Source organism: Erpetoichthys calabaricus, chromosome 4, assembly GCF_900747795.2.
Source record: "Erpetoichthys calabaricus chromosome 4, fErpCal1.3, whole genome shotgun sequence".
In the NCBI taxonomy this organism is placed as follows: domain Eukaryota; kingdom Metazoa; phylum Chordata; class Cladistia; order Polypteriformes; family Polypteridae; genus Erpetoichthys; species Erpetoichthys calabaricus.
In genome coordinates this window covers 26112354-26137037 of record NC_041397.2, presented here as the reverse complement: position 1 = coordinate 26137037, position 24684 = coordinate 26112354, and the positions used below count along the sequence as shown (strand labels likewise).

The 24684-nt window shown below is 39.0% G+C and overlaps 1 protein-coding gene across 1 annotated transcript in view; it reads left to right on the top strand.

Annotated features, from left to right (window-relative positions):
- ufm1 (ubiquitin-fold modifier 1) overlaps positions 1 to 14247 on the top strand; it is a 28745-nt gene extending 14498 nt beyond the window's left edge. Inside the window, exon 6 of the mRNA XM_028799271.2 lies at positions 12980 to 14247. Within this exon, the coding sequence (XP_028655104.1) occupies positions 12980 to 13047 (68 nt within the window). The 3' untranslated portion in view covers positions 13048 to 14247. The remainder of the gene's footprint in view (positions 1 to 12979) is intronic.
- Positions 14248 to 24684: the final 10437 nt, after the last annotated feature.

Here is a 24684-nt window from a genome sequence, read left to right as displayed (position 1 = left end):
CACAGATAATGGATCTTTTTGTATGGCTTTATAAGGCTAATGGAACCTTTTTCTTCCAGTATTGACAAGCCATCATTATATCAAAGATATTAAAATGAATCTGTTAGAAGCCCTGTTGGGTATTTTCATTGCAATTTGGAATTTTTTTTTTTTTTACATCTGACTACTTAATGAGAAACTGAATGTTCCAATTTTTATTTCAAATCATTTAAATGTTGAAATAGATTTTAAAATATCCAATTTATAAAAGGTATTTTTTACAATTATTTAGCATCTTAAATCACCTATGTAAGCAAAACTGAAATGGTTTTCTTCCATGTTGTCTATGATTGTGTGAGGATGTGATGATATATTTGTTGTTAGTGTTTTACAACCATAACGCAGCAATCTCTTCAGTATCATAATATGTGCAAATAGGTTTCACCCAAAAATTCAGCTAAAGCAGGCAACTCAAAATGCATTACAGGAAAGTTTTCGATACTGCTTGTGCCAGTAAAAAATTAATTCAATACAGGTTAATATCAATACCAGTTCTGAGTTCATTTGTAATTTTAAGATAAATGAAAAGCAAAAACTAGTTTATTTCATGTTTCCTTCCGGTTTAGTGCTAATAATTTTCTTCACAAACGTTAAGTGCGTTTGATTTGTTTGTCTTGTTACTTTGCAATCCTCTTGCACTGCTTTGTGAACAAATGATGTTCTGATTGTGGAAATAAGTTGCTTATTGTTGTGAACTGAAAATAGTATGGGTTTTTTTAATGTGAATTTCCCCTTGGGATTAATAAAGTATCGATCGATTGATCGATCTATTTATCATGCTTTTTTTTCTGGCACCGATCTTGGTTTGAGGTCAACTTATTTATGTATTTTAAATTTCACAGGCACTGGTAGATGGCAAATGAGTCCTGTTTGCAGCATATTTTTTATTTTATTAAATAACTTTATAATATTAATGCAGTTCAAATTCTCATTCTTTCCTGCATAGTTTCAGATAAAAAGAATTTCACGTATTATAGTATCTTGTAACTCTAAGTTTAAATAGGCAAGCCCAGCACTAAAATTACATCTTTTGGCATTTGAAATCTCTCAACATAAACAATACAGTGTATAATTTATAATGAACATTTTTTGACTTTATTGTGTATAGCTGGCAGTGGGTTTGCTGATGTAATGATAGAACAGTTTTTGGTATAGTATGGATTTTAAAAACATGGATATTGTTATTAAAACTGAAGTATTCTTCTGCACCCATTTATAATGTCCTTTAAAGGCCATTTGGCAGGCTGCCATATGCCTTTTACTCAAAAGTGGCTTCTGTCTAGCCATTCTATAATTAACACCTATTTAACATAGTGCTGCTGAGATGGTCATTCTTCTGAGAGATTATCCCATCTCAGCAGATGACGTTTGAAGCTCTTTTGGAGTGACTATTGGGTTCTTAGTCACCTCCTTAACCAAGGCACTTCTTACCCGGTTATATAGGAAGAGTTCTGGTAGTTCAAAGCTTTATACACAGTTTTATATCCTTAACCTGATCTATGCCTCACCTTAATTTGATTCCAGATGTCTACAGAGAGTTCCTTGGACTTTATGACTTGGTTTTGGACCCGATATTCAATGTGAATTGTCTGACCTTATATATACAGGAATATTTATGATGTATAAATGAGAAATTTCAGGTTTTGAATTTGAATATTTTTGCAAATGTTTCTGAAAACATCCCAAAATGGGTCAAAAATGACAAATGTGTCTATTTAAAGTTAAATGTACAGTCATGGCCGAAATTATCGGCACCCCTGGAATTTTCCCAGAAAATGCACCATTTCTCCCAGAAAATTGTTGCAATTACAGATGATTTGGTATAAACATGTTTATTTCCTTTATGTGCATTGGAACAACACAAAAACCAGAGAAAAAACCAAATCTGACATCATTTCACACAAAACTCAAAAACCGGGGTGGACAAAATTATTGGCACCCTCAACTTAATATTTGGTTGCACACCCTTTGGAAAAAATAACTGAAATCAAGCACTTCCTATAAGCATCAACAAGCTTGTTACACCTCTCAACTGGAATTTCTGACCACTCTTCTTTTGCAAACTGCTCAAGGTCTCTCAGATTTGAAGGGCGTCTTCTCACAAGAGCAATTTTGAGATCTCTCCATAAGTGTTCAATCGGATTTAGATCCGGACTCATTGCTGGCCACTTCAGAACTCTCCAGCGCTTTGTCTTCAACCATTTCTGGGTGGTTTTAGAGGTATGTTTAGGGTCATTGTCCTGCTGGAACACCCATGACCTATGACGCAGACCCAGCTTTCTGACACTGGGCCCTACAGTGCGCCCCAATATCTTTTGGTAGTCTTCAGATTTCATGATGCCTTGCACACAGTCGAGGCATCCAGTGCCAGAGGCAGCAAAACATCCCCAAAACATCTTAGAACCTCCACTATGTTTGACTGTATGTACTGTGTTCTTTTCTTCGTAGGCTTCATTCCGTTTTCTGTAAACAGTAGAATGATGAGCTTTACCAAAAAGCTCTAACTTGGTCTCCTCTGTCCACAAGACGTTCGCCCAGAAGGACTTTGGCTTCCTCAAGTACATTTTGGCAAGCTCCAGTCTGGCTTTATGTTTCTGTGTCAGCAGTGGGGTCCTCCATGCTCTCCTGCCATAGTGTTTCATTTCGTTCAGATGTCGATGGATAGTTCGAGCTGACGCTTGTTGCACCCTGAATCTGCAGAACAGCTTGAATATGTTTTGAAGTTGATTGGGGTTGTTAATCCACCATTCGGACTATCCTTCGTTGCCGTCTTTTATCAATTTTTCTCTTCTGTCCACGTCCAGGGAGATTAGCTACAGTGCCATGTGTTGTGAACTTCTTGATCATGTTGCGCACAGTGGACAAAGGAACATGAAGATCTCTGGAGATGGACTTGTAGCCTTGAGATTGTTGATATTTTTCCACAATTTTTGTTCTCAAGTCCTCTGACAATTCTCTGCTCTTTCTGTTCTCCAGACAGAAAGGTTGAGTCAACTTTTCTCCATTTTAACTGGCTTCAGGTGTGATTGCTATATTGCCAGCACCTGTTTCTTGCCACAGGTGAGTTCAAATGAGCATCATGTGCTTGAAATAAATGATTTATTCACAATTTTGAAAGGGTGCCGATAATGTTGTCCGGCCCATTTTTGGGGTTCTGTGTGACATGATGTCAGATTTGGCTTTTTTTCTGTTTGTGTTGTTCCAATGCACATAAAGGAAATACACGTATATACAAAAACATTTATAATTGCAGTAATTTTCTGGGAGAAATGGTGCATTTTCTGGGAAAATTCCAGGGGTGCCGATAATTTCGGCCATGACTGTACAACACATTAAATTTGTGCAGAAAGTGAAGTGGGCTGGATACTATGAATCCACTGTGTAGTTTTTTTCTGAAATGTTTACATAGGCACTATTTAGTAGGGTGTTGTTTCTTATGCATTGTAATACATCAGTCAAATTCTGTATCTCTATTGTCCCTTGATATGCTTTAAGCACACCAATTCAGCAATAGTCCTAAATTATTTTATATGTCTGTTTCATTATTTTTTTTTTTCCTGTCCCAAAATACTTGCACTGCACCTCCTCTCTTACTTGTGTATTTTGTCATAGTACTCACAATAATACAGTTTTCCAGATCTAAAGTTTTTTTTTTTGGTTTGTTTTCCCAAAAAAGGGAAAAAAACTCAATCCTTGCAATCATAATGTTGAGCACATACTTTGTAAGAATAATCTATTTGTAGTATAATAGTGCTAATATCTTATTTTAAAATTCATCTGTTCTTATAACAAACAAGAGAGGATTAGATATCTCGATTTGTGTGCTCTGATGTGACATGGCAAACCCTTAATGAATAAATTAATTTGGTTGGGGAAGAATTTATAACGTGGGCTGAATGAAGAAAGTGGCACATTTATGCAGATAATATTCGTATGCAAGTGACAGTCATGTAACACCCACGCAGTCTTTGAATTAAATTGAGGCTGCACCTCGTCCAAAGAAGTAGTTTCCAAAAATGTATTCGGTCTTTAAAGAAATGTTAGATGTGCCGATAAAATGTGTGCAATTAAAGAAATAGTACAATCAAAAGTAAATATTTAAAATGAAAAAATAGAGACATCTAGGATGCACCTTTGTTTTGTTTTTTTTACTGACAATAATTGTTGCCTGTCTGATGTTTACAGCAGTTGTTATAATCGTGTTGTTTTCCACCATAACTAGACCCTGAAATTGAGAAGAGCTGAATTGATTCTTTCAATGTATTTGTTGTGGATTTCCTTCTCTATTAAAAACATTAAAATGTAACTTATCCTTCTATTCCAAATTAGTATTAGCCATGTCTTATCAAGGTGCTCTGACACAAATACCCACTCTTCTGTTCAAATTTTGGCCATTGAAATGTTAAACCTTCCTCTCTTCTATTTCCGTTTGTTCCCCTCCATTAAAATTAAAAACCTTGGACTACTATTCTTTTAAATAACTTTTTCCATTGATTCTTTTTTTCCAATTAATTGTGAATGTTAGAGTATATTTAGGCAACCACCTAATGTCTTCAAAAAGCCAGCATATTGCCATCAAATGACTGCCAAGATGGTGTTTCTGTGGAGGCTTTCGCCAGATATTCTGGTTTTTGTTTGCCCATATCCATAAGGTGCCTCTTAAGTGGGTTGACATCTCTAAACTGGCCAAGTATTAAATGCATGTAGGGGTGTGCTCTATGATGGATGAACACCCTGCTCAAGGTTGGTTCCTGCCTTGTACCAAGACAGAATCCAAATTTCAGTGACCCTGAAATTAGAATTTTCTGGCAAAGAGAAAATGTTTTTTCATCTGTCCATTTGTCCTTTTTAGAGTGTATTGGATACTTTTAATTAAGGTGTAAATAGTTTCATTTGGTGATAAGAAAAAATAGGCACTAGGTTATAATGGAATTGCATAGTTTTTGATGTAGGTATAAAGCAGTAACATTCTTCAAGCATTGTAACTGTCACAGGGACCAATTTATGATATTTATAAGAGTGACTAAAAGGTTTTGAGACTAAACCTAAAAGGGCTATTCTGATTTACTGATATTGTTCATGGCCAATGATTAGTTTCTGTGAATTTAAATATATAAATAACACATCTCTAGAATCCCAAAATAAAATGTTAATTCTATAATTCATATTTTAAAGGTAGGAAACCGAAAACCTTTACAAATTCATTCCCACCTAGTAAGTATGTACCAGAATGCTTGACTTGAAACATCACTGTCTTCCAATGTTCAAAGACATTCTCGAGCAAATTATTTCAGACTGTTAGAATAAAAAAAATGTATATCATTACTCGCCATAAAAGTTTAATACGTTACTGTGACATTTTGTACAAGCAACAGTTGAAACAAGGGAAGCATAGTGATTCTTCACCACTTAACATAATCAAAGGTTCAAGCTAGGAAAATAATGTCTGTTGGCTTTGGCATTTGTGGAATTCAGACAGGGCAAAGCAGTAGAGGAAAACTGTTAGCTACTCACTTTGTGCATCATGGCAGTTTACCCTACTTGCACTGTAAGTATTCAGTAAGTGTTGCAAAGGAACCCTGGGAAGTTCAAAGAGATATCCTACCCACACTGTTCTCCAGACCAGGCCCCTCTGTGACTACCACCTGGTCCTCTGTATGACATTTAACTTTGTAATATAATGAAAAATTAAACTTCTGTTTTACTGGTGTTTCTAAAGTCAGACTCAAAATGTTCCTGATCACCTTATGTGTGCATGTTTGGGTGTCTGCACTGTATATAATTATATTACATTTGTTATATATTTTCTGAATGATGGCAGTTCTATTAATTATGGTTTTAACATGCCTAGAAATTCTGTCCATAAAAGTTATGAACAGAATCGGTGACAAAGGGTAGCCCTGGCGGAGTCCAACTCTCACTGGAAACGGGTTCGACTTACTGCCGGCAATGCGGACCAAGCTCTGGCAACGATCGTACAGGGACCGAACAGCCCTTATCAAGGGGGCCGGTATCCCATACTCTCGGAGTACCCCCCACAGGATTCCCCGAGGGACACGGTCGAATGCTTTTTCCAAGTCCACAAAACACATGTAGACTGGTTGGGCAAACTCCCATGTACCCTCCAGGACCCTGCTAAGGGTGTAGAGCTGGTCCACTGTTCCGCGACCAGGACGAAAACCACACTGTTCCTCCTGAATCCGAGGCTCGACTATCCGACGGACCCTCCTCTTCAGGACCCCTGAATAGACTTTTCCAGGGAGGCTGAGGAGTGTGATCCCTCTGTAGTTGGAACACACCCTCCGATCCCCCTTCTTAAAGAGGGGGACCACCACCCCGGTCTGCCAATCCAGAGGCACTGTCCCTGATGTCCATGCGATGTTGCAGAGGCATGTCAACCAAGACAGTCCTACAACATCCAGAGCCTTGAGGAACTCCAGGCGTATCTCATCCACCCCCGGGGCCCTGCCACCAAGGAGTTTTTTGACCACCTCGGTGACCTCAGTCCCAGAGATGAGGGAGCCCACCTCTGAGTCCCCAGGCTCTGCTTCCTCATTGGAAGGCATGTTAATGGGATTGAGTAGGTCTTCGAAGTACTCCCCCCACCGACCCACAACGTCCCGAGTCGAGGTCAGCAGCGCACCATCCCCACCATATACAGTGTTGACACTGCACTGCTTCCCCTTCCTGAGATGCCGGATGGTGGACCAGAATCTCCTCGAAGCCATCCGAAAGTCGTTCTCCATGGCCTCCCCGAACTCCTCTCACGCCCGAGTTTTTGCCTCAGCAACCACCAAAGCCGCATTCCGCTTGGCCTGCCGGTACCTATCAGCTGCCTCCAGGGTCCCACAGGACAAAAGGGACCGGTAGGACTCCTTCTTCAGCTTGACGGCACCCTTCACCGCCGGTGTCCACCAATGGGTTCGGGGATTGCCGCCACGACAGGCACCGACCACCTTACGGCCACAGCTCCGGTCAGCTGCTTCAACAATAGAGGCACGGAACATGGCCCGTTCGGACTCAATGTCCCCCACCTCCCTCGGGATGTGGTCGAAGTTCTGCCGGAGGTGGGAGTTGAAGCTACTTCTGACAGGGGGCTCTGCCAGATGTTCCCAGCAGACCCTCACAACACGTTTGGGCCTACCACGCCTGACCGGCATCCTCCCCCACCATCGAAGCCAACTCACCACCAGGTGGTGATCAGTTGACAGCTCCGCCCCTCTCTTCACCCGAGTGTCCAAGACATGTGGCCGCAAGTCCGACGACACGACCACAAAGTCGATCATCGAAGTGAGGCCTAGGGTGTCCTGGTGCCAAGTGCACATATGAACACCCCTATGCTTGAACATGGTGTTCGTTATGGACAATCCGTGACGAGCACAGAAGTCCAATAACAAAACACAGCTCGGGTTCAGATCGGGGGGGGGGGGGGGCCATTCCTCTCAATCACGCCCTTCCAGGTCTCACTGTCATTGCCCACGTGAGCATTGAAGTCTCCCAGCAGAACGAGGGAGTCCCCAGAAGGTATGCCCTCTAGCACCCCCTCCAGGGACTCCAAAAAGGGTGGGTACTCCGAACTGCTGTTCGGTGCATACGCACAAACAACAGTTAGGACCCGTCCCCCCGCCCGAAGGCGAAGGGAGGCTACCCTCTCGTCCACCGGGGAAAACCCCAATGTACAGGCTCCAAGTCGGGGGGCAATAAGTATACCCACACCCGCTCGGCGCCTCTCACCGGGGGCAACTCCAGAGTGGTACAGAGTCCAGCCCCTCTCAAGGAGATTGGTTCCAGAGTCCAAGCTGTGCGTCGAGGTGAGCCCGACTATATCTAGCCGGAACCTCTCAACTTCGCGCACTAGCTCAGGCTCCTTCCCCAAGAGCCAGCTTCTGTAGCCGAGGATCGGACCGCCAAGGTCCCCGCCTTCGGCCACCACCCAACTCACACTGCACCCGACCTCCTTGGCCCCTCCCATAGGTGGTGAGCCCATGGGAAGGGGGACCCACGTTGCCGCTTCGGGCTGTGCCTGGCCGAGCCCCATGGGTGCAGGCCCGGCCACCAGGCGCTCGCCATCGAGCCCCACCTGCAGGCCTGGCTCCAGAGTGGGGCCCCGGTGACCCGCGTCCGGGCAAGGGAAAACGCCGTCCAAAATTGTTTTCCATCATAGGAGGTTTGTTTAACCGCTCTTTGTCTCATCCCTCACCTAGGACCAGTTTGCCTTGGGTGGCCCTACCAAGGTAATAAAGTCCCGGACAACAGAGCTCCTAGGATCATTGGGACACGCAAACCCCTCCACCACGATAAGGTGGTGGTTAAAGGAGGTGACGTTTGTTTAATTCCTGACTAAATTATATATCTTAGGATGCTCTCATTTTAGTACCTCTGTTGAAACAAAGCAGCCAAAATCCTGCACAACACTGGTTTGGGACAGGCTTTGATTCTAAACCACCTAATGCTGGAAAGCAGGTTCAAAAAATTAAATTGATGGATGCATTGAATTTATCTCTCTGTTATTAAAGAAAATCTTGAGACGAGACTATTGCCAAGAGATTTTTTCAAGTTGGACTCAACCATTTCCGGTTGATGGCCCACGGTCCTCTCACCTCTCATTCGTGTGAATGCTTTTGTCCGACTCACTTCCTGCGCTCTCAGCTCTTACACATTTTTAACTTTTTCCTCATTTTAAGTCGTTTATGAAAAGTCCTCGGTTTCATCCTTTAAAGAAGCTTTTCTGGACAGTATTTTTATACATACAATCTGTTTCCTTTGTTGTAGTCCTTTTCTGGACAATAATTTTAAACATTCTAGATGACTCGTCAACGACTAAGTGAAGAAGAAAGGTCAGTGCGTCGAAAAGATGCCCAAATGAGTTGAAGAGAAAAGAATTCAAAAAGAACAATAATAATCTAAGTGCAAATTCTGAAAATAAGGAAAGTAATAATCAGCCCAGACCAAGTGGAATTGAAAACCTACCATATGTCCAAAAGTATCGCACTTTACACGAAATTTGTCTGCAAAACACGGACAAAGAAGTTTTCTTGGATTTCTATATGAATCCGAAAGATTACACTTGCATTTATAATAAACCAATATGTGATGAGTTGTCAGGAATAATAGTTTCGAAAGACTGAGATATCAAAGACAGAGCTGATATTTGTGTTTATGCCAAAGCAGAGCACGATTCAACGTTTCTGACTAATTCTCCTCATTCTGATCCTTTAATCTTTCCTTTGCTTTTCCCAGATGGCAAAACAGGATGGTCGTATAATATGAATCAAACGAATTTGGTTAAAAGAATAACACCCACACAATATTTTGGGTCAAAATTAGCCATACGTCCCAATGTATTTAACACACTTTTGTCATCTCAACGTCTATCGCAACATTACATTATTAATGCGTATCTAAAAGTCGAAGCTAATCATCTCTTTATTAAATCGAATCAAGCAAAATCTAGAACGGAATATATGCAAGGTCTCATTGATCACATTCAAAATTCAAATATCAATAGCGCCAACAAATTCCAAGTAGGTAAAGCAGTAATATTACTATCATCGTATCAAGGCAGTCCAAGAGCATTGCAACAGTTATCATGAAGCAATGGCAATATCCCGAACTATCGGTCAGCCAGATTTATTTATTACAATGACTTGCAATCCACATTGGCCAGAAATTCGTTGATTCTTGAGAACAATGCCACCGGCTACTTTGGCTCTGGATATTCCGACTTTCGTAAGTAGATTTTTTTTTTTATCAGAAAGTATTAGTTTATTGAAAGAACTCGAATCAGTGTTCGGTCAAATCAGAGCATACATTTGCACGATAGAATTTCGGAAACGGAGTTTGCCTCGCATGCATTTAGATAGATAGATAGATAATTTATTGGTTACTTTGCAAAATAAATGATTAACTGCTGATAATGTAGATCGGTTTGTCTGTGCTGAAATTCAAAACAGAGAAACCTATCCTGAATTATGATACAAAATCATTAAACACATGTCCCACGGACCTCATTTAAAAGATTCACTATGTTGGGAACAGTGATCTGCTCTTCACAAACTGAGGGCACCGTGGCGGATGTTAGCAGATTGCTGGCCAACCACAAGCGTTACCTGGTAGGTAACCACCCATACAATCAGATTGTGACACAGACTTCGAATGCCGTGAAAATATATATATATATATATATACATACACATATATATACATATATATATATACATATACATATACATATATATATATATATATATATATATATATACATACATACACATATATATACATATATATATATACATATACATATACATATATATATATATATATACATATACATACACACAGTGGGGCAAAAAAGTATTTAGTCAGCCACCAATTGTGCAAGTTCTCCCACTTAAAAAGATGAGAGAGGCCTATAATTTTCATCATAGGTATACCTCAATGTGATTTTCTGGATTTTTTTTCTCATTTTGTCGCTCATAGTTGAGGTATACCTATGATGAAAATTACAGGCCTCTCTCATCTTTTTAAGTGGGAGAACTTGCACAATTGGTGGTTGACTAAATACTTTTTTTGCCCCACTGTGTGTGTGTGTGTGATATATAAAAAATAAATAATGTGTGTATTTGTATATACAGTGATCCCCCACAATATCACGGTTCAGCTATCGCGCCCCCGCTAAGTCGTGGATTTATTATTATTATTACTAGGGTGCGTCGCCCGCCCTACCCCGGGTTCAGTTTACTGGATAAACAATTTAAAGAGATTGTTATTTTCATGGGAATTGTTACATCTGCATTATTTTAATTTTTACTTTAAAACTTTTATACAAACAGTATTTGTCCTTTATTTCCTGCCCCGGGCGTGGTTAAATCTCTTTCTTGCGGGACTTATAACGCTACTCGCGTTGTGAAGGGGGGGTCTGAACGCACGCTAAAGAGATGCGATCGGGTCAGCTGGTGTCTTGCTGCTGCTGGCCAGCTGTGTGTTGTGCTTGTCGTGCTTTGCATCAATCACTTAAAAGCCTGTATAGCTGCTGTCCTTTTGCCACTTTGCTTCTCTGCCGTTAGCGTTCTGAAGGAAGAGGATTGGGGGGGGGGGGGCTGGGATGGGGTTAGAGCTGAACGCACGCTAAGGAGAAGTGCTCAGATCATCTGCTGGCTTGCTGCAGCTGCTGCTGGCAAGCTGCATGTTCTGCTTGTCGTTGTTTTAAGAGCTGGGAGCACCTGAAGTTTGTCTGCCAAAAGCATTCCAACAACTGCTAGGTTAGATGTCAGTGAACTTGTTTTAAATTGTTTGTAAGTAGGGCGTGGCGTACAAAAGTCACCGTCTCATGGGTTTTGCTTCCTAAGGTTGTAGTGTCTAGTCTTGCGTGTCGTCAAAGTGTCTCTCCGAGATGATCTGGTCTCGATCGCTTCGCTCAAACCCCCTCCCCACCCCCCCGGTGGCACGCTACGCTCCTGCCACTTCACGTCTCTCCTGCTTGTGTTGTGAATCGGGGGGAGCTGAACGCACGTTAAGCAGAAGTGAACGGATCAGCTACTGAGTTTGTGCTATTTCTGCCAAGATGCCTGTTCTGCTTGTCGCTCTGCGCGCCGATCATTTAAAAGCCTGTACAGCAGCTGTCCTTCTGTCACACTGCCTTGTCTTGCGTGACGTTAAAATGTCTCTCACGGATGTCAAATTGTCTTCTGAGAAAATCAAGCCTCATTTCCCTGCCAAGATTTTTTTTATAATAGAGAGATGTTACTCATATCCTTAGCCCGACATCCACATATATGTGTTTACAAAGTGTGCTTTAATAAGTTTACATGTGTTTAAAGCATGTGAGAGGGGTATTTTAAGGCATAAACTATAAAAACAATGTTTTATTTCTAATATCGCGGATTTTCACCTATTGCTAATGGATCTGGAACATAAAAAAAAAAAAAATTCCGCGATAGGCGGGGGATCACTGTATATGTGTGTATGTATGTTTGTATTTTTTTTTCTTTTTACTTTCTCATTGTAAATATTTCCCTCACTTTGTAAAGCTAATGCATTCATGAAAGCTCCATTGTAAGCCTAGTTTTTTAACACAAACACATAATGCTGTTAATTTGAAATTTACAAGTAAATTAAGCTTTACTTGGTCCCATGAAATGGCCCCTATTTTTGTAAAAAAAACACCATAATGCTTTTAACCAATTCTGTTAAGCCTCTTCACAAAATTAGTCAACAAACCAAACATTTCTAATGAGACATTTTCCTTTCATATAATACTATTTAATAAGGCCGTTTACTGACACTTTATTGCTTTCATGTGCTATAGCTAAGAAATGTTCAAAAGAATGGCCTTTCACAACTACCTTGATTTCCCAGCTCTATGGTTTTTTTGAATCCAAAAATCAAGTAGACTAATGAAAAGCATACATGACAAGTTGACCTAACCTCAGCACATGAACGCAGCATCTTTTGTGAGAATGACAGGCTGTGATTCTCAGATTGCAGTTAGATGAACTTGCAGTAACTCCAAAGGTGATTGGGTGTTAGCACTACCTGTGCACACTGAAAATCACCCCATACAGTGTTTGTATACCTGAGAGTTCAGCTTCAATTTTGGTTTGTAAAAAGAAAAAAGATAGTAAAATATTTTTGTATATTGAAATTTGCATAAAACAGTTGCTCTTAATGGGATGCTTATATAACGCAGGCATAAAGCAGATGCAGTTTTCTTTTAATTAAAAGTAAATGAGAGCCTGAAAATTATTAATTGGTGCGGCGTTAATGTTTTGTTGGCAGTCTAGTTGTGTTTGTGGTTTGTATTTATTTATTTATTTATTTTTGGTTTTGTTTTTCACTCCCTGGAGACTTGTAATAGTATGTAAACAACTTTGAAATAAATTACTGTTTAATGATGTACATTTCCACCTTTAGTAACATTTCTCTTATTTCCTTACAGGAAATGTTTTTCTGAAGTATGGATCAGAATTGAGGATTATTCCCAGAGACCGAGTTGGATGGTGTTGAGCACTGGATCATTGCTTTTTAAGACACTTTAATACTTTTATTTTGGAATAATCTTTAGCTGCAGCCTCACTCATACCAGACTTTATAAATTTACCATTTAAAATTATGTTAAAAGACTGGAATGTCCTCAGAATCCCTGAGTATCACAATTGGCAGATGCAATTTTGGAATCGAGTACTTTCATATTTTGTTGTGTACTCGGTCATTCTGTTTCAAATATGATATAATTTCCAGCAAATCAAAAGTTCACTTGTGAACTTTAGGATTTCAAATACTGTCTCTTCTCTTTTTTTTAAAACACCCTTATCTACAAAAACAATTTATGTGGACTGACCACCTGTCCAGAATTGGTTCCTGCCTTGTTACTGTTGCTACTTGGATGGGCTTCACCTTCTAGGACTCCATATTTTGATGTGGTAGTTATTTAATTTATGTAACGGATGGTTGAATGGATTTATACAAACCTTGTATTACTATCAAAAAGTTTGTATATTTCTTTTTGAAGTCCAAAATTAAAAGTAAAGAAATGTTTAAAATATTTTGTTACTTTTAACATTTTTTCCAATGTACTTGGTACTTTATTGTGTAAATGTTAATATAGTGTATTATAGGCCTTTAATTCTTCATGAGGCCATAATTTAAAATGTTTTCAATTCATTTTTACCATGTGCACTTAAATATGTTTATTATTTTGCAGAACTGATTATGATTTAATAAGGATAGAGAAAAACTGTTAAATGAGGTTCTAAATGGTTAAGGGAGAATTAAAATATATTTCAGTATGTGTATGATATATTTTTCCCCCAGAATTAAAAACATATATTAAATGTGATTTATTTATTATCTGAAACAGTTTGAAATATTTTCTAGACTGATGTGACCAAAAATCCTTGAAAGAAAGCAGAAACAAGATTCTATCCTAGATGTGTCTGTTTGGTATTGGGTAAGAGAAGTACTGTTAACATTGACAGCCTGTACTTTGAGCAGTGGTTTAGACAATTATTACTAAAATACATCAGTTAGGAGAACTTCGATTGATGTTGTACTATGCTAATGTTCCAGCACAATTTAATATGACTCATACTGAATATATATTTGGTTAAACGTGTCATTGCTATCCAGTTTAAAATCTTTCTAGTTTCTCAAATCATGGTAAAGGTTACTAAAGATACAGTCATGTGATAAAATAAGTACCTGAAATGTGTGTTCTTTTTTTTTTTTTTTTATTTTTTTTTTTTTATATACTTTTTAACACATGTGGACTTAATCAAGGTTTGATCTTCCTTTTAAACAGTATATTTAGATAAATGTGATGAAATTTGGGGGGACAATGAATGTTGATGCAATTATTTATTCAATAAAAGATGTTCAGGTATGCCATGTCTTTCTATGGGATAAGTAAGTCCACCCTTGGCTTTAATAGCTGGTTTTGCCCCCTCAACTCTGTATTTCCTAGAACTTTCTAGCATTCTCTGACATCAACTGGAAGAAAGGTTTTCTCACTCTCCCATGCAAACTTCTTTGAGCTGTGCAGTATTTGAGGAGTGTCTTGCGTGCACAGCCCACTTTAAACCCCATCACAATAACTTAATGGGATTCCAGTTTGGGTTTTGACCTGGCCATTACAGAGTCTAACATTTATTTTGTTTTAGTTATTTCTTGGTGGATTTGCTGGAATGTTTATGATCATTTGTCAAGTTGCAATTTGATGAGCTTTAGTCTTCTGACAGATGGTCCCATATTATCCTAAACAACCCTCCGGTATAATGAAGAATTCAAATTCATTGTGGATGCCGTGATGGAGAGCTGCCACAGCCCTGACCCAGAACTTTTCCACCACCATCATGCTTTATAGTTAGTATCGGGTTCATCAAGTCAAATGCTATGTTTGTTTTTTACCAAGCATGTATTCTGATACTGTGACCGATTAACTCTATCCCTGGCATCTGACAAAAGCACATTGTTACAGAAGCCCTGGTCTTTGCCTAGGTGTCAGACTTTAGTCTTGCTCCAGTGTTCTTTCTGATAGCAAAGATTTCCTAATGGCACACCTCACATGTAGATCTAATTGCCAGTTGTCTGATATATCCACTTGTCGATGATCTTCTGGACAGTAGGATGGTTGAGTTCCATTTGTCTGGAGATCTTTTTGAGTCCCTTCCCAGACTCCTGGGCATCTATAACATTCTTTTTGAAGGCTTCAGATATGTTTTTTGACCTAAAGATGGTGCTAAGATACACTTCAACAACAAAGAGCAATCTAAGCTAAATGTTTTAGGTTTACATAACACAAGTCTATCCAAGATCCTCTCAAATACAGCTGTAATCATTTCATCCTGCTCTGGTACACTATGATTCCCTTTTTATGTAGTTGAGGTAGTGGTAAATGTAGGGGTGGACGTTATCTACCTGAGAGATATGCATTTTTGTTTATCTAAATTATTCTCTGGACTACAAAATATAAATGTGGCATGATGTGTGTTGTATTATATCACCTTTATCTATAGATACTGTTAAATTATGATCAAGTCTCAACATGGGGTGTATTTATCTTTTTCACATATAAAAAGTGATTAAAAATTCTAAATTGAATTCAATGTATCTAGATATTTTTCAGAAAGGTTATAAGATCAGACAGTTTGTAAATGTGCAGGGAATATCACAAGTCTATCCACCCTTATTGAAATGTAAGCTTTTGTAGCCTGAAATGATAAAATGAGAGTGCAAATTACATCAGACCTGTTTTTGCCTTTAAAACCAACAATATTTATGTGAAGAAACAAAGTAGTTATTTTTAAGAAGAATAATTTAGCACTATAAATGAATAAGTGAGTTCAAGAATTGAATGGATGAGTTCATAAAGTGATGTCAACTGTCCCATGTGTATCATAAGTACTCTGTGACTCATTATATGTATGGACACATTAGTGGCCATGAACAGCTTCTAAGTGCTTTATTTTTTCCCCGTATTGATTTGTAAGTGTTGCAGTATATAACCTTAAAGGAGGCCAGTGAGGTATTCAGAGTTTAATTTATTTGACAAATGTACATAGTAAATTGAACTAGATGGTATGATACAGTACAGAAGACATTTATTGTGGTGATGTGCAAAAGGAAACTACTGACAATATAACCTCAGGTTCAAAAGAAGCAAAACAATGAAACGGCAGACTGTTAATCATCTCACCGACATTTTGAGGGTTTGTGGGTGTTTTTCAATTCCTTGTTCACCTTTTTAGGCAATATGTGGGCAAGTATCCCAAGGTATTTCAAAGGAGGTGCCAGAAGGGCAAAGGAATTCTGAAACCAGTGTGCCATGGTGCACATGGATTTGGTGTAATGGCAGAGGTTACAAAGAGTAATGATAAAGCATTACATACTGCATTTCCTTATATATATATACACTGCCTGGCCAAAAAAAAAGTCGCCACCTGGATTTAACTAAGCAAATAGGTATGAGCCTCCTATTGGATAATTACTGCATGGGCGATTATCTTTCAGCTGGCAACAAGTTATTTAACCCCAACTGGTGCAATGAGTTGCTTCTCATTTCTTAAACAACCATGTCGAAAGACACATTTCGTGGTCGTGGAAAAGATGTTAGTCTGTTTGAGAAGGGTCAAATCATTGGCATGCATCAAGCAGAGAAAACATCTAAGGAGATTGCAGAACCTACTAAAATTGGGTTAAGAACTGTCCAACGCATTATTAAAAACTGGAAGGATAGTGGGGAACCATCGTCTTCGAGGAAGAAATGTGGCCGGAAAAAAATCCTGAATGATCGTGATCGGCGATCACTTAAATGTTTGGTGAAATCAAATCGAAAAAAAAACAACAGTAGAACTCCGGTCTATGTTTAATAGTGAAAGGAAGAGCATTTCCACACGCACAATGTGAAGGGAACTCAAGGGATTGGGACTGAACAGCTGTGTAGCCGTAAGAAAACCACTAATCAGTGAGGCAAACCAGAAAAAAAGGCTTCAATTTGCTAGGGAGCATAAAGATTGGACTCTGGAGCAATGGAAGAAGGTCATGTGGTCTGATGGGTCCAGATTTACCTTGTTCCAGAGTAAGCATGGGTGCATCAGGGTAAGAAGAGAGGCAGATGAAGTGATGCACCCATCATGCAAGATCTTGGTGAAAAATTAATGCAACACTGGATGGAACTAAATCTTGTGACATTGCAGAAGCTTATCGAAAAAATGCCACAGCGAATGCGTGCCGTAATCAAAGCTAAAGGCGGTCCAACGAAATATTAGAGTGTGTGAACTTTTTTTTTGGTAGCGACTTTTTTTTTGGCCAGGCAGTGTATATATACTAGTCATTTAGCCCGTTACAATAATGGGCGCTAGAACAGTATTGCATAAACATTAGTAGGAACAGTCTATATTAAATGGCAAGGGACTTTGACCTCATTCTTTTTGTTGGTCGTATTTTTCTTTTGTTGATTACTTGCTGAGCTGACCTTTCTTCATGGGCTGCCGCCATGTATTGTGTCTTTAATTTTCTGTGACAGTAATACTGTCTTGTACGTCCGCTGGCTTGTACATCTGTAATATACCTTTAATTTTCTCTTGCGGTAATACAAGTGTGCGTGTCGGAAATATGCCTTTTATCTCCTCTGACAGTAATACTGGCTTGTATGGCTGTAATATGCGTCACTGTATTGTGTACCTTTAATTTCCTCTCGCAGTAATACTGGTTTGTATTTCCGTAAAACGCCTCTAACTTTCTCTGACAGTAATATCGCACATCGCACTGTGCCCTGTGCATGCGCACTTCTCCAGAAGACACACACACACGGACACCTGGACGCACACAGGGATTTTATTAAAGAGGATAATCTCAGAAATTACAGCCAAAAATTAAATCTACAGTTAAAGATAATAAAAATAGCTTTATAAATATAACAAAAATAAACATGGTCACAGTGTTTAACACAAACAATACAGTGCCCTCCATAATGTTTGGGACAAAGACACATTTTTTTGCCTTGGTTTACCCCTCTGCTCCACTGTTTAAAATTACAAATCAAACACTTCAGACATTGGGATTAAAGTGCACATTTGCATCCATTTTGGTCACACCATGTAGACATTTCAAGAATTTTCTAGATGGTCTTCCCATTTCAGGGCACCATAATGTTTGGGGCAATTGGTGTCACAGGTGTGTTTGATTCCTCAGGTGTGTTTCATGCCTTCATAAGATTCCTCGGCCTGCTTTTACCCTTTAGAGTTTGTAGATGCCATTATTTAACATGAGGATGTGAGCTGTACCAATAAAAGTTAAAGAAGCCATTATGAGGCTGAAGAACAAGAATTGGAGACATCAGTAAAACCTTTGGAGTACCTAAATCAGCTGTTTGGAATATCATTAAGAAGTAAGAACATACTGGTGAGCTCAGTAATCACAAATAAACTGGTAGACTAAGGAAGACTTGCACTTTTGATGACAGAAGAATCTTCACTATGGTAAAGAAAAAGCCCCAAACACCTGTCTGACAGATTAGAAAGTCTTCAGGAAGCAGATGTGAATGTATCAGAGACGACTATCAGAAGAAGACTTCATGAACAGAAATACAGAGGCCACACTGCAAGATGCAAACCACTAGACAGACACAAAAACAGGACGGCCAGATTACCGTTTATGATAAAGGATTTAAAAGATCCTGCTGAATTTTAGGAAAAGGTCTCGTGAACAGATGAGATAAAGATGAACCTGCAACAGGGTGATGTCAGGAGCAAAGTGTGAAGATGAAAAGGATCTGTCCAAATATAAAGTAGACCACCTAATCTGTTAAACATGGGGAGATGGGTCTTAAGGTTTGGATATGTATGGCTTCCACAGGTCCTGGCACACTTCTCTTCATTGATGATGGAACTGCTGACGGCAGTGGCACAATTAATTGTGAGGTGTATGGAAACATCTCATCTGCTCAAGTTCCAGTAAATACCCCCAAATTAATTAGGTGGCGCTTCATCCTACAACAAGATAATGATCCAAACATACTGCTAAGGCTGCACAAGAGTTTTTCAAAGCTAAAAAATTCTTGAATGGCCAAGCCAGTCACCCAATTTAAATCCAACTGAGCAGGCCTTCCATATGCTGAAGAGAAAACGTAAGGGGAGAACCCTCTGAATCAAGCAGGAGCTGAAGATGGCTGCATTAGAGGCTTAGCACAGCATCACCGGAGAAGATCATCAGCACCAGGTGATGTCTATGAATCACAGACTTCAAGCAGTCATTGTATGTAAGGGATATGTGCAACAAAGTATTAAATATGATAACAGCTTTAATAGCCCTGTCATTGCTGTGTCCCAACCATTATGGTGCCCTGAAATGGGGAGACAACATAGAAAAAGTGTTGTAATTGCTACATGCTGTAACTGAAATGTATGTGAATACCTTTAAAAGAATATATGCAATGTGCAGTTCAATCATGTCTGAATTGTTTGATTTGTAATTTTAAACTGTCTAGCAGAGAGGTAAATCAAGTAAAATGTCTTTGTCCCAAACATTATGGAGGGTACTGTGATAGTTATAGTGAGTGTTAACAATTAAAAGTGAAAAATGGTACAATATAATGGCTGTTAAAAAGAAAAAATACAAATAAGTGCAAATAAAAATAAATGAAAACAAATGCTAAAATAATGAAAAATGATTAAACATCTATAACAAGCAAGACAATTATGTAAAGTATACATGAAACATTAGAGCAAAATATCACCAAGATGTAACAATAGATAATTCTGCATGGGGTAGGTAAAATAATCAAAAATCTTTTACATTTATGTTTCTTCATTTAGCCAGCTCATTTATCCAAAGTGACTTACAAAAAGAGATCAACATAACTGAGTAAACATCATTCTGGGCTCGGTTCATGTGCAGGTGTTACAGGACATGGTTACAGAACTGACCATCACAAATGAAGAGCTCTAAACCCATACACAATGACACAAGGCGAGTTAATATTTTCCAAGTTTAAAGAACACATCATAGATATTATCAGATACTCACAGAACAAGACTGGTTTCATAAGTTTCTGAAACACATTAAGGGAGTCCCCAGTTTGAACTGAAGTGGGAATCTCGTTCCACCAACTAGTAGCAACACATAAAGAGAGTCTGGATTTAGATTTAATGCCATGAAGAGACCAAATGCCAATTAATTCTTCCAGGGAGGTCTCCCACCTCTACCCCCAGAAGGTAACATGCCTTGTGATACTCTCTGTATCTAGAGCAAGTGTGCGTTTCAGTCTGCCTTAGGTTGTGATAGTGAGAAAATCCACCATATCTCTTTCTGGGAACTGGTTTTAATTTCGTTGTTCCTTCAATTTCGTTGTTCCTTTGTAAAAGTGACAATGACAATAAAGATCTATCTATCTTAATGTGTCCCATTGGGACACCTCATGCTTGCCTACCACCTTAGAATCTTCAGAGACACTGTCAAGCTCCACAAGGACCTGAAAATGGTTTGATACTTCCAATTCTGGAGTTGATGCTCCTGGACAGTGTGCACCCTTTACCCTGTGACTGTAACCCACCTATCTCCAAATGTCTGGTCTGGAATCTCCTCCCACACCACCTTAGGGATGCATATTATCACTCTAAGGTACACCTGTGCCAAAGTATGCCAATTCTCTACTACAGTGCAGGCCAGTCAACTCCAGTTTAGCGACCCTGAGCTTGAGGTGCTGGATCAGCTAGCATATCCTTCAAGGAAGTCTGGCTCCTCCAAGCCAAGCTCTAAATTGTCCATCATCCAACAGAACTTGCATTACACTGGCCTCATTGTTAAAATTTTGCCTTGGATTACTATTATAGTTGCTGTCAGAGGAGAGACTGCACATTTTCCCCATGCATTTTGTTTCATACACTCTCCCAACATCCCAAAGGTGTCTTTGTGTTCAGGTAATTGGAGATTCAACATTCATTATGTGAATGTGAGTGTCATTAATAATAATAATACATTTATATATCGCCTTTCCCATGCTCAAGGCACTTACAGAATATAATAAAGAACAGCAGCGTATACAGTATATAGCATTGTACAAACCAGATAAATAAATAAAGAAGATTAAGACTGAATTCTGAAAAAAAAAAAACAGACAACATAATTGATGGTCTAGCACAAACACACACAGGTTACATTAGCATCTTGACAGAGAAGTAAACTGAGAGAAGGGTAATAAAGTCAAGTAGAGCTAAAAGCCTTCCTGAATAGATGAGTTTTTAGTTGTTTTTTTAAAAGAATTCATGGAGTCAGCTGATCTCATTAATTTCGGTAGGTCCTTCCAGAGTCTGGGCGCTCTACAGCTGAAGGCCCTGTCACCCTGGAGTGTAGATTAGTGTGGGGTACAACAAGATTGCCAGAATCAGAGGACCTTAGTGGGCGGACAGGCACATAGTGATGGAGAAGGTCACTGATGTAGTTTGGTGAGAGGTTATTTAAGGCTTTGTAGGTTATTAGTAGGATTTTATATTCAATTCTGTAAGACACAGGGAGCCAGTGAAGACGGAGCAGGATGGATGTGATGTGCTCGCTGTTGCTGGTTCGAGTAAGAACTCTTACAGCTGAGTTTTGAACCAGCTGGAGCTGTGATATAAGATTAGAAGGGGCACCTGCTGTTAGGGAATTACAATAATCGATGCGGGATGTGATAAATAATGGACAAGTTTCTCAGCATTAGAGAAGGAGAGGAAGGAGCGAACATGGGATATGTTATGGAGGTGAAAGTAAGAAAGTTTCTTAATATGATTTATGTGGGCGGAATAAGAGAGGGAGGAATCAAAAATGACACTCATTGAGGGTTGGTTCCTGCCTTGTATTCAATAATCCCAGGATAACCTCCAGCACATACATGATTATGCAAGTTTCAGAATGAAGTCGTTAATAATAATAATAATAGTAATTATTCTTTACATTTATATAGCATTTTTCTCACTACTCAAAGTACTTCAGTTAATGCAGAGCCACTTCAACCACCACTAATATGTTGTATCCACATGGATGATGCGACGACATCCATTTTTGTGCCAGTATGCTGACCACACATTAGCTATTAGGAGTTGAGAGAGCTAGCCAGTAAGAGACTGGGGGTGTTTGAGGGTCCAGAATGGCTAGACTATGCTTGTCAGCTTAGCCAGGACATCAGGATACACCCTACTCTTTATGAAGGACAAACAGGGATCTTTTATGACCACAGAGAGTCAGGACCTCAGTTTTACATCTCATCTGAAGGACGGCGCCATTTTTACAGCAGTGTCCCCGTCACTGCACTGGTAAATTGTAATCCACATTCAGGCCTCAGGATAAGCGCCCCCTGCTGGCCTCACCAACACCTTTTCCAGCACCAACCCAAGCTTTCCCTAGATGGCCTCTCATCCAAGTACTGGCCAGGCCTGAAAATGGTTAGCTTCAGGTGGATGACCTTTTCTGAAGTGCATGTGGTATGGCTGATAACCTTGAGGTTGTCACAAAAGTAATTTTGTTGTGTTATACCAGTATTTCCTAAACTCGGTCCTGGGGACCCACTGTGGCTGCAGGTTTTTGTTCCAACCAGATTCATAATCGGTGACAACACCTGATAACACTGATCTCATTTAATTAGCTGGTATTTGTTTTTCTTTTATTCTACATTCAGAAAAGCACAGCAGCATGATTTTTACATTTATAAGACATTTAGAAATATTTCTGCGTTTGCTAGAGATTTAAATGCTTAATTCTCTTTTGTTGATTTCATTCTGGTTTGCCCTTTCTCTGTGCAGACTTCCCCTTCGTTGTATCTTATTAATGACAATTAACAATGAGCAGAGTAGACACCCAGACAAACAACACTGAATAATCAAAAGCAGCAACTACTTTAGTGTCAGACTCACTAATTAGTAAATAATGGATTGATTAAACAATTAGAACATCTGGAAAAGCAGAATGAAAATCAAGATGAAAATCTCTCTCTATTATAATAAAAAACCCTTTCGATGAGACAAGACTTTCTGGTCTCGCGAGTCGAGACTTTGGCCAGGAGGTTTTTTCAAGTCATGCCCTCCTCTCAACCATAGAAAACCACGCACATGGTACTCTAACCTCTCATTCGTGTGAATGCTTTTGACAGACACAGTTCTTGCTCTCAGCTCTTTTAAATTTTAACGTTTTCCTCACTTTATGTTTCATTACGAAGGGTTATCAACAGAAGAAATTAGTACACGGGCAATCCTAGCACCAAGAAACGATGAAGTCAAATGAATTAACGCCAAAAATAACAAGCGGTTACACTGCAAATTGGTTAAATGCGTATCACTAGACTATGCTGAAACAGTTGGTGGTGATCGTGCAGAAGATAAAAACATCAACTTACAATATCCCAAAGAATATCTACAACCGTTAACACTGTCCGGTCTTCCTCCACACGAATTACTGTAGAAAGAAGGATGTATCCAAGAAAGGTAATGTAGTACATCTTCAGAAGATAACATTAGACAACAAAGGAGATCTTGATATGCCATTCATATTAAAATGTTAACAAGTTTCCATTAGAATAGCTTTTGCAAAGACAATTTACAAATCTCAGAGCCAAACATTCAAAAAAGTCATTTTATTTAATAGAGAGAAAGAAACGAAATTCAATCACATGCAGTTATATGTGGCATTGTCACGATGAAAGTCCAAACACAGAATCACAATTCAGTGCGATATTGATGAAAATTTAATTCAAAAAATTGTTTTTACTTAAGTTTTACAGTAAAAGTGTAAGTTTAAAAAGTTTTTGTATGTTAATTTCAAAGCCAAACAGAATGAAATCGTATTATGCAACGAATAACTCTAACGCAACATGAAACATAATTTGCATTCAAATTATTACGTTTTAATATTTTTTAATATGGTTAATTACTCGCTGTAATGTAAAATAGTAAATTGTACGTCCGCATTCCCATACGCGAGCAGGAGAACCACAAAGAGACTAGCGCGTAGCGCAAGCACAGGGGTTGGCGAGCGAAGCAAACAAGGGGAAAAGCCCCCTAGTTGTTAAATAAAAATAAAAACATTATTCCCATATAACAGCCTGGTACATTTTAATTTTTTTTTTTTTTTTACCAAACCAAGTTTTCTAATTTCTCTATTGTTTCCAAAACACAGAACTTGGCAATTAACAATTCACTTAATTAGCCCAGGAGTTCAATTAAAAACAGAAGCTGGTTGGAACAAAAACCTGAAGCCACAGGGGGTCCCCAGGACCGAGTCTGGGAAGCACTGTGTTATACAACGACAATAAAGAACTTGAACTTGAACTAGAGAGTTACAGACCAATTTGAATACATTTGATTAAAATAAACTAATGACATGAACATTATCAGCATCTGATAAAGTGCGATTTCAAAAGGCAATTCGGAAGTTTCTATCTTTCTTGAAATCTTTCTACTGACTTTTCAGAATCAAAAGCTTTATTAAATTTGCTAAAGTGAAGCTGTTCCAGTTCAATTTCTTAGTAAGCCTTAATCTTTCATCACTTTCAATTGCATGCTGTGGTATCCAGCGTAATAATTTTCTGCATCTAGCTTGCTCGAGTTACAGCTTTGTGTAACATGTGGCATAGAACTGTAGTGACATAGTGTGCAATTTACAAAAAGATTGCCTAGA